Source organism: Tribolium madens, unplaced genomic scaffold (genome assembly GCF_015345945.1).
Source record: "Tribolium madens isolate multiple individuals breed KSU strain unplaced genomic scaffold, Tmad_KSU_1.1 Scaffold_1;HRSCAF=32;Tcas5.2_LG8, whole genome shotgun sequence".
In the NCBI taxonomy this organism is placed as follows: Eukaryota; Metazoa; Arthropoda; class Insecta; order Coleoptera; family Tenebrionidae; genus Tribolium; species Tribolium madens.
The window spans coordinates 8,488,727-8,499,510 of NW_025400984.1; the positions used below are offsets into that span (position 1 = coordinate 8,488,727).

The window sequence follows — 10,784 nt, forward strand, 5'->3', positions numbered from 1 at the left end:
TTTTTAAGTTAGCGTATAATTGGTTGCCTAGATTAACATTAAAAATGTTTGTCACTTATTTACGAAAAAACACTTTTTTTAATTACTTTAAATTAAGTCGTAATATTTCATTAGCATTTTAATGCCATTTAAACAACAATGTTTTTTTTTATTGAAAAAAAGTATTTGTTTTATTTTACTAATCAGCAACACTTGAAAATATTCTTAGGTTTTCCACGTTTTCTATTAAGGATACAAAAAATCGCATGTTCAACTCGTAAAAAAACTGGTTTACCACTACCTTTCTTTACTTGCTAAACAATCTACTATTTTTATATCTAATATTTTTATTTTTTTACCTATTGTTTTGTTTCTTTATTAAAATAAAACTTACTACAAACTATATTTTTTTTATTCTTTATTCATTCCACAACGCAATTAAACAAATCGTAAATAAATACCAAAAAATATAAACACCAAAATATATTACGTCATAAACAAAGTAGAAAAAACACTGATTATTTAACACAAAATTAACACGTATTTTTTACAAATCAAAAAAAAGTTTATTTACGTTTTACTAACGTTATTTGTCTAAAAATGCATTGCATTGCTCTTATAAAAATCCAAAATACAGGGTGTTTCACGTAATTTTACGAGCCCTGCGCCTGTAAGATGCAATCAATAATACATATTCCGACACAAACTCGATTACAAATTTTGAAAAATTGAATAATCTTCTCTACTTTGTTCACCCTTTAAAAAAATTACAACGTTTTTAGTTAGTTGGTGATAAAGATAGATAAATTGAATCATATTCATGCTGTCTCTTGATAAAACAAATGATAATTGTTTCTGAAAAACTGTAGTTTATGACTATTAATGAAACAGTGATTAGTTTGACAACTACTGTTATGGGTTTCCAAAAATGTAATAGTTAGAAGTGTATTTTTTGTATCCAGTGTTTTGTGACTTTTGTATATTTGGGTACGTACATTAGGCGCAAGCCTCGTAAAGTTGTGTGAAACACTCTGTATTAAAATTGTTGTATAATTAGTTGCCTACATTTAAGTTTAAAATTAATATTCTTTAATAACTATTAATTAGAAATACAATTTTTGAATAAAATCACATACAATTTGACAAATTACTAACTATTTTATACCGTTACAGTAACGTTTTGTTTATTTTGCTTAAAAAAAATGTAAATTAGAGTATAATTGGTTGCCTACATCACTGTAAACTGTTAATACTTGCCCCTTCATTAAAATAAAACTCGCTACAAACGATAAATCCTTTTATTTCTTAATAATTCCACAATGCGATTAAACAAATCCATAAATACAAATAAATAAAAACGGTAAAAAATATTAAGTGTTAAAGAAAATAAACAACACTGACTATCTAACAAAAAATTAGCGCAATTTCGTGGCGATTTGCTCGATAAGTTGGTCGATTCGTTCGCTAGTGCCCTTGAACGACCTCGGATCAGGCCCGATCATTTGTATCAATTGGGGGACTTCCTGTGCTGAAATTTGCACGAATTTGCTCAACGCCTTCATGCACCGGAACAAATGCTCCTCGTTCGGCTTCGAATTGAAGAATTGCAACAGGGCCATCGTCAACTCCACGGCGACGTCGTCAAACACCTGCAAAATTGCCATCAAAAGGGGGTAAAACTCCAATTTGTTGAGCTACAAACCACTGTTTTTACCTCCTTGCAAGCCAAATTATGGATGATTGCCGTCCCCCGTTCCTGGAGGAGGGGCAAGTCGGACAACAACGAGTGAACTGCTACTTTGGTGGTAACCCTGATATTGCTAGTTTGCTGGTTATTGTAACTCCACTCCGAAATGTACATCAACCACTCGGAGGAGCTCAAATTTTCGAACATGTTGGCAACCTAACAAAACCAAAAATTGACTCGAGGAAATTTTATTTCAGGGACGTACAAATAGAGCCAAAGCCTCCTGTTCCTCAGGACTGTGTCTATCAATATCAAAGGCATAATTCATCAAAACGTGGTCTTTGCGGTCCTGATGCAACACCAAAATCACATCATCTTTCAACGCTGCTAAAGCCAAAATATTCAAAGTGCGGACACGAACCTCATTTGGCAGATTTCTATCATGTAATAAACGCCCTAAAACCGGTTTTATTTTATTTCATTTCATTTGAAAACTAAATATACTCGTTTTCAAATCAATGTGCAACGAAGTAGCCGTTGAAAAGAATCATTTTAAGGTGACAACCACGCAAAAATTCAAACAATCCTGAATGACATTAATGACAGTTTTTGTGTGAATAGGCCTTTAGATTAAAGACGCATTTAGAGTTCTACAAGCTACTTGATGCACATTAATACAAAAAAGAGTTTTTATAGTCATTTCTACCAACCAATGAACGCCAAAAACCCGTCACTCAAGGCCCAACTCCCCTCGTCCCCAATCATGTAAACTTGCAACTCCTCCATCGACCTCTGCTCCTCCTCTGACAACTTCCCATCAACCAATCCCAAAAGAGCATCAAATTCGGTTTTGGCCTAAAAACCCCCAATTAAAAAATCACAAAACCGGGGATACACTCTACGTCAAGTAAGTCCTTGTAGACGACTGGGGGTTCCCGCGATTTCTTCTTCTCTTCTTCTTCGCGTCGTTCTTCCTCTTCCAAATCCATGACTTGCTCGGTCGGTAACCGACTTTCGGCTCCGTTTACTTCAGGCTCCGACATTGCGACCTCCTACAATTGCGTAATTTAATCGAATTTAATTTAATTATAGAGAATTACTTCTAATTCGACCGGGATTGCACCACCTTGACTTTGCAACTTCTTGCGTTTTTTCTCCTTCTTCCGGTCTTTCTTTGCGAGCTTCTCCTTGATTGTCTTGCGTCTCTGCTCGAGCAAAAACGACCGGTACCTAATGCAACAATTTTAATCACAAAAAAATAATATGGTACCTCAATATCACAAAAACTAAACTGCTCCACAAAAGTTAAGGAAGTGGCATTATTTTTAAAACAAATAAATTTTATTCTTCTGAGCATCGTGGAATCCAGCAAAAACAAAAAAGTAAAAAGATATCTGCCTTTATCCCACTTTTGATTGATTATTTTTTTTTTAATAATTTATTAATATGTATAATTATTGTAATTATTGCACACTTCCTTAACTTTTGTGGAGCAGTATATGTATATATACATTGTAGAGTATTTTAACACGAGTTCATCGTATAATTTTACGACTACCTTTTTCAAGTGTAATTCAGAAAGCGTAAGATATATTTCAGAAAACGTTAATTGTAATTTAGAGTTTGTTATTTTCATTTAAAAATCCCTTTGAAAATAAAATATCTTATTTATTTTATAAAATACCAAGTTTATGTAATTCTTTAATTTTGAAAATAAAATAATTCGTGTTTATGTGTACACTTCATTTTAAGAAAACAGTAAGTTACTCATCTGAATTACAATTAATATTTTCTGAATTACATATAACATGAAAATGAAATACTTTCTGAAATATAATTGACTAAATTGAATTCCAATTTATGCTTTCTGAAATTAAATTAACTAATCTGAATCACATCTCATGGTTTCTGAAACTGATTTTACTCTTCTGAATTACAATTAACACTTTCTGAAAGACAATTGACTAATCTAAATTACAATTTACTCTTTCTGAAAGTAAATTGACTAATCTGAATTACATGTAATGGTTTCTGAATTAATTTTGAAAAAGGTGAAGAAAACCATATTTAGAGCGTTTTTATTATTTAAGGTCAATTGATTACTTTTACGATTTTACTACCGCTCATCTTCAAAAACTCAAAAAATTCGTAATTTTTTAAACTTGACCCAATAACGTTTTATACACTTTTTTTAGAGTCTTTAAGACCTCTAGAAATGTAAAAAACGTCATATGGAAGAATTTTAAAGTTTTTTTGATTTTGTCGAGATTTTGGTCGATTTTTGGCACCCGGAGAGGTCTATTGTCAATAACTACGGACTTATTGGTGATAACCTTTTATGTTTGGTATCGTTGGAAAAAAAAATTAATTTTCTATCATATACAAAAGATCAATGTCCTACGATAAATAGTTAACGGGAAAATTTCTGATAAAGTTAAAAATTTCAAAAATATAAATTCGACTATAACTTCAAAACTGTTACGAATTTTGCAGTTTTCTTGACGCCAATCGATTCCCCGGAATATTTTACATAGGTTTACGTCAAAATATTATATCATTGAGATACAGTTTTGCCGCAATTAAAAAATAAAAAAATTAATAAAAAAAAATTAACACCTTTTTTTAAATGCGTTTTAATACGAAACTATAGACTCAGAGCAAAAAGCTAAAAACCATTGAAATCTACATTAAATTATCTAACTAATGGCGCCAACTGGAAGGGTTATGGTTCAGGGCTCAGAGCAATATTTAGTTTTTTTATAAAAAATTAATATCTCAAAAACTATGAGTCCTAGGTCAAAACGGTTTGTACAGGCGTGTTCTACTGTAAATTTTACATACATACATGTAGTACTAGTTTTTCATAGAAATCAAAAAATGTTCATTTTTTGGTCATAATCGGATATAGTGATTATGCTTCTAGCCTTATCTTGACTTAACTTTTTATTACTCAATATCTCAAAAACTATGCAACGTAACATTCGTAATGTATTTTAACTTATTGCATCGTGTTCAGCGCGTAATTTTACGTCTAGAAACCATATTTTTACGACTTAAATTGACTATTCTCACGATTTTATAAATACTTACTTAAATTACAAAACAAATCCATGTGCAATCTCATTTCTTGTGGAGATAAAAAATCACTAAAGTTCACAAAATTTTAAATAATTTATTCAAATTTAAATCATACATATCAATTTCAAAATTTTCACATCTACCAATTTTACAAGAAATCAGATTTTAAACAAAAATCCCCTAAAACCAACGTCATGATTATTGACAAAAGCAACACGAAAAATGCATTTTTATTTTTTAATACAAGCAATTCAACTACACCCCAAGCTGTGTCAATGCTCCCCCACGCCCTTATTTTGCTCTGACCTGACTTCTTCAATTTGCGAATTCAACTGCTCCAAATCGGGGCTATTCTCCCTCGCCCTTTCCTGCTCCTCGGCTATAGGCCTCGCACTTTTCTCCAATTGTGCCACCAGAAGTGGTATCGCCGGCCCCAGAGACGAACTAAGGACTTCGTTTGGTAAGTCTAGGATGTATTTAGGTATGCTACAGCCGCATAAAAACTGGGCGATTTCTTCTGAAAAGTTGTTGCAGTTGTGGTGGAATAAATCGTACGTTGAGCCCCTAAATATGGAAGTTTTAAAGCGTTTTTTTACATTTTTGGGGTGCTTACGCCCAAGTTGATTCGCTGAGACCGTTTATATAGTCGATGAATACCGAGTAAGGGACCTGAGTCTCGCCGAGGGTTTTCACACGCAGGGGCTGTCCCAGAGCAGTCGTGCCCTAGACAATCACCCAAATCAGCCAAATAAAAGCCAACAATTTTATTAAAGAATATATTATTTCAAATCACAAGAAGTTTTTTCAAACTGTTACTGTGACTAAAAAATCTGTTTTATAAAACTCATTTTGTGTAATTGTTAAATATAAAAACACATCTCTTTTTTATTATTAATTACCTTCAAACGTTCGTAGCAAAATTAACTTTGCAAAATCAAAGATTTTTTTATATATAGGCAACCAACAATACATACATCTTAAAAATCAGAAATCTGACATTAGTTAAAAAAATATATTACATACGAAATTGTCACAATTGCCTTAAACCGCTTGTAAAAATAGGCTAAAAGTCTTTAATTTTTAAAGCGACATTTGGTCAGTTTTTTTGAAAACAATTAAGCATCACTAAAAAACAATTACCCAAAAATCAGTAAAATATTAATTTTTAAATAAAAAGCAACAAATTTATTAAAGAATATATTATTTCAAAACGTAAAATATATTTTTTTCAATAAAACTGGTATTTATTTTTTAATGGGTAAGCAACCAATAATACACCTGATTAATAAATCTTGTATAATTTCGTTTTACAAAACTCATCTGTCGTTATTAGTTCAAACAAAATTATTACATATGTAAAACACACTTTTGTCTTTCCAACTAAATTAAAACTTTCTTAGAAATAGAGTAAAAATTCTTATATTTTTAAACCCACATTTAGACAGATTTTCTTGAAAACAAATAGGCATCGCCAAGAAAATTATTTAAAAAATCATCAAAATATCAATTTTTAAAAAACGACAATTATATTAAAGAACACATTATTTCAAAACGCAGTAAATATATTTTTTTCAATTTATTTTCTTGTGGGTAGGCAACTAACAATACACCCGACTAAAAAATTTAATTCAATATCATTTTATAAAATGTAATTATTATGTATATAAAAAACGCATCTTTTCTTTATATTTCGCAAAAAACTTTTCTAAAAATAGCACAAAGATTTTTTTATTTTTAAAGCATTTAAATAAATAGATGTCAAACCAATCAACTATTTGTAATGCCATGCTTAAAAACAATTAAGCATCGCCAAAAGATAATAAAAAAATTAGCAAAAAATCAATTTTTAAATAAAAAACAACAATTTTATTGAAATACAATAAATACCTATACACAGGGTGATGAAAAAAAGGCGCCCACGATTGAAACAGGCGCGTTATTGAAACATTGTGACCATCATTCCAAAAATAATGTAAATAGGTTCTTTTTAATTATTATTCAAATTCAATTATTCAAAAATCAACAAAAAATCAATTTTTAAATAAGGACAGAGATTTTTATTGAAGAATATCTTATTTAAAAATTAATATAACTTTAGTGTATAGGCAACCAACAATACACCTGACTAATAAATCTTTGATAATCTCGTTTTATAAAACTCATTTTATGTAATTAGTTAAAAAATGTATACATATAAAAACACATCTTTGTCTTTACAATTGCCTTGACACGTTCGTAAAAACAAGCTAATTATTTTATTTATTTTTAAAGCGGCATTTAAATAGATTCGCGAATCAATCAATGCTTGAAAACAATCGCATCGCCACAAACCATTCTTGGTCTTGCGACTTCTTCAAATAAAATTGTTTTTGCCAAATAAATCACACATGCGTCACCACCCACATCGTAAATGCGTTGCATTTAAAGTTATTTAAATTTGTACCGAGTGTTTGAAAAAAGGTGAAGTGAGACTGTTGGCCACCTCACGCTTCTGGTATTTGATTTAATGGGGCAAAAAGCGTGCAAACAGAAGCCATCTGCGTGACCGAAAATACCACTTCCGCATCAACCATTGCATAAATGCATGCACCACCACAAATAACTTACAAAGATCTAAGAGAATTAAATGCACTAATAAGACTAATGTGATGAGAAAGCCGGTTCACTGGCAGCCAAATACTGTTTGTTTAATTATAGCACAATTCCAATTTTAGATTTCGACATGATACTTGCAGGACAGTTAGACAGTGCCCTCTGTGAATGTAACCCAACTCAGAGACCACTTCTAAATCCGTATCGTCACCGTATTTATAACACAAAACAAAATAAAGGGGTTACACGACCCCGGACAAGCTTTTTTTCCTTACCGGATTGCAACTAGATACGCCATGTGAGCCGAAAAAATACTCGCGACCATAAACCACAATCGATGTGTGCCAAATTCCGTCGATTTTTTTATCTGGAAACTGAATTTTCGACAAAAGTTAACCTCAAAATTTTACTCACTTATCAACATCGGTGATAGGGCGGCCGCCATCCCTTTCGAGAGGTCGTAAATGTACAACTCCACCTTATTTGAGGTCATTTTGGCTAGAATTTGCAAAAATAACAATTCTGAAAATTTGTCACCTGACAGTTTTGATAATTTTTTGACAGTTTTGATTTTTCTTTGAAGTAAATTAAAATTAAATTAATCAGAGAAACTTACTTTTAATTGTTGACAAATTCTCATTCACTCACTTGTCGCGAAATTTGAATCGCCGATGACACAGAACAGTCTGGAACCTTCTCCGGTTTGACAGCTCCGGGTTCCGGTTTTGTCACCAAATTTGGAACTTATTTTTTTTTAAGTTTTGGAACTTAAACAATCACCAATTTTTTTTAAATTTGATCAAAACCACGCACAAACTTAATTAATTAATTAAGTAATTAATGTTGCGAAACGCACTGCAGGCCCGACTTGAATAAATATAATCGCAGTTTCACCTGTGGGTTTATGCAGTTGTGACGAATTCCACCGTTATTTTATATTTAGAATCAGGAATTTTCGTCCAAGGCTCTTAAATGAATTATTAGAAAGTTTGAAAATCAGACAAACTAAAAATATTGACACGCCAACCAAACTGCGCATTAACACAAATCGGGGGTTATTTTTAGTGTTTTTCTTGATTTTTTTTTTTAAACGATTTTTGGAAAACTTGCCAAATTTTGAAAAATTGCCGGCTTAGTGATTTTAATTCGTCGATGTTGGCACTCGTGCCGATTGACAATTCGACTTGAAATAGTACTGACTAAGCTTATAAAAATATACATGAATTTTTTACAATGTCCAAAGATAAAGCAATAGTAAGCCACTTATAAATCACACTTGCTTCACCCCAACTCGAGTTTTCACCCTTACTTCGCATATTTTCCATTTTTGTGACATAACCTCAAAATTCAAAAATTCAAAGTAGTGACAAAGCCATTTTTCTTTTTTAGTTATTGAGGGTGCAGTCCCCCGAAGGCACGAAACGGATCGAAGTGAACGCATCGGAGAGCACTTGCCGGCTATTCGAACGTGTCCACGACACTTTCGATTTGAGCAGTTTCGCGTTTGCTTTATACAAAGAAAAGAACCTAAAAAATGAGATCCCTAGTAGCAAATCCCGGACTGTGGCCGGCCTAGGCCTCCGCCACGGCGACATGATCTATCTATGCCCCCTCAACGGGGCTGTCCTCTTCCCCACGGTGAGTAAATCACCCCCAAATCGGGTTTAGACTAACACGGGGGCTGCAGGGGAACAACACGCCGTCAGGGGAACCGACCCCATCCACAAGTTCCCGACCAAATAGCAGTCTTAGTCTCACCCTCAAGGAGGACCCCGTCGACCTCCAGTTGTACAAACTTGACGGGAAGATAGCGCGGAAGCCGGACCCCAAACTGTGAGTGGGGAACCAATTTGGGGCTTGACAAATGTGAGTTGTTGCAGATGTCGCCACAATAGCAACTCTCGCTGTGTGCATTGCTCGGCCCTGGAGCCCTACGACGAGGCTTATTTGCGGGATCACAACGTCAAACACTTGTCTTTTCACGCCTATTTGCGCAAGATGACTTCGGGGGTCGACAAGGGCAAGTTTCTAGCCCTTGAGGACATCTCGTGTCGGATCAAAAACGGGTGCAAGGACCACCCCCCATGGCCCAAAGGGATCTGCTCCAAATGCCAACCCAACGCAATCACTCTCAACCGACAAGTCTACAGACATGTCGATAATGTCGCGTTTGAAAATAAGGATTTGGTTGAGCGATTTCTCAATTATTGGAGGTCCACGGGACACCAAAGAATCGGCTTTTTGTACGGCAATTACGAAATTCACAACGATGTGCCTTTAGGTATTTTTGCGATTTTTCTTATGGAAAATACAATTTTTTTTAAAGGTATCAGAGCCAACGTCGTGGCTATCTACGAGCCCCCTCAGGAGAGCAGTCGCGACTCTATTCATCTCTTGCGTGACGACAAAGAGGAAATAGTCGAAGAGTTAGCACAGAATTTGGGGCTGCGACGAGTCGGCTGGATTTTTACCGATCTCATCCCCGAAGATGTCCAAAAGGGCACCGTTAAACACTTAAGACATATTAATAGTCATTTTTTGTCAGCAGAGGAGTGTATCATGGCCGGACACTTCCAAAGCATGTACCCCAATCCTTGCAGATTCGCCTCGGGGGGCTATTTCGGCTCCAAGTTTGTCACAGTCTGCGTCACAGGTAAGAATTGCAAAATTAAGTTGGCACCTTGTCGTTCTTCAAATTATCAAAATGTTGGTGGTTTTAATTTTTTTCAGAGGATAAAACGAATTGATTAAGTTGGCAACCTTGTCATTTTTAACAGCTAAACTGTCAATGTTTGAATGTTAAAACTATCAAAATATTGTTGATTTCAATTTTTAAATGAGCAGCCTTGTCATTTTTAAAAGTTAAAACTATCGAAATATTGTTGGTAATATTGTTGGTTTTCAAGTTTTTTAGAGTATAAAACCAATTGACAAATTAAGTTGGCAACCTCATCGTTTTTGAATGTTAAAACAATCAAAATACTGAACAAAAATACGATTAGCCCGTCACACCAAACTTTTATTTTAATAGCACAACGCGTTTCAACCACAAAGTGGTCATCCTCAGGTGAGAATAAAACTAAGTTTTATTCTAAGTTTTATTCTCACCTGAGGATGACCACTTTGTGGTTGAAACGCGTTGTGCTATTAAAATAAAAGTTTGGTGTGACGGGCTAATCGTGTTTTTGTTCATCGTTTCCATACCAAGAAGATCCAAGAAGAAGAATCAAAATACTGTTTTTAAGTTGGTTACCTTGATTTTTGAAAGTTGTAAGTGTCAAAATAATGTTAGTTTTACTTTTTCAGAGGATAAAACAACTAAGTTGGCAATCTTTTTAAAGTGAAAACTGTTAAAATATGGTGTGTTTTTTTTTCAGAAAAAAAAACGATTTGCAAAATTAACTTGGCAACTTGGTCTTTTTTAAAAGTTAAAAAAATATTGTTAGTT

At 33.5% G+C, this 10,784-nt stretch overlaps 2 protein-coding genes across 2 annotated transcripts in view; one reads left to right on the forward strand and one right to left on the reverse strand.

The window, feature by feature from the left end:
• Positions 1 to 1,271: 1,271 nt before the first annotated feature.
• Positions 1,272 to 8,372, reverse strand: LOC123004330. Its single transcript, XM_044397532.1, has 11 exons — positions 7,953 to 8,372; positions 7,751 to 7,834; positions 7,612 to 7,703; positions 5,358 to 5,467; positions 5,051 to 5,308; positions 2,767 to 2,896; positions 2,569 to 2,718; positions 2,377 to 2,521; positions 1,932 to 2,122; positions 1,682 to 1,882; positions 1,272 to 1,628 (listed from the first exon to the last, which is right to left on the reverse strand). The coding sequence occupies exons 2-11, from the start codon at positions 7,827 to 7,829 to the stop codon at positions 1,395 to 1,397; spliced, it is 1,590 nt and encodes a 529-aa protein (XP_044253467.1). The 5' UTR covers positions 7,830 to 7,834; positions 7,953 to 8,372; the 3' UTR covers positions 1,272 to 1,394.
• Positions 8,373 to 8,435: 63 nt separating this feature from the next.
• LOC123004328 (nuclear protein localization protein 4 homolog) overlaps positions 8,436 to 10,784 on the forward strand; it is a 10,954-nt gene continuing 8,605 nt past the window's right edge. Inside the window, exons 1-5 of the mRNA XM_044397530.1 lie at positions 8,436 to 8,590; positions 8,726 to 8,974; positions 9,024 to 9,169; positions 9,217 to 9,617; positions 9,663 to 9,989. Coding sequence (XP_044253465.1) covers positions 8,570 to 8,590; positions 8,726 to 8,974; positions 9,024 to 9,169; positions 9,217 to 9,617; positions 9,663 to 9,989 — 1,144 coding nt within the window. The 5' untranslated portion in view covers positions 8,436 to 8,569. The remainder of the gene's footprint in view (positions 8,591 to 8,725; positions 8,975 to 9,023; positions 9,170 to 9,216; positions 9,618 to 9,662; positions 9,990 to 10,784) is intronic.

Coding starts and splice junctions, on each gene's coding strand:
- LOC123004330 (XM_044397532.1), bottom strand. CDS start 7,829: ATGACCTCAAATAAGGTGGAGTTGTACATTTACGACCTCTCGAAAGGG. Junction 7,704..7,750: donor CCTATCACCGATGTTGATAA/GTGAGTAAAATT, acceptor TTCAGTTTCCAG/ATAAAAAAATCGACGGAATT. Junction 1,629..1,681: donor GCAAGGAGGTAAAAACAGTG/GTTTGTAGCTCA, acceptor GCAATTTTGCAG/GTGTTTGACGACGTCGCCGT.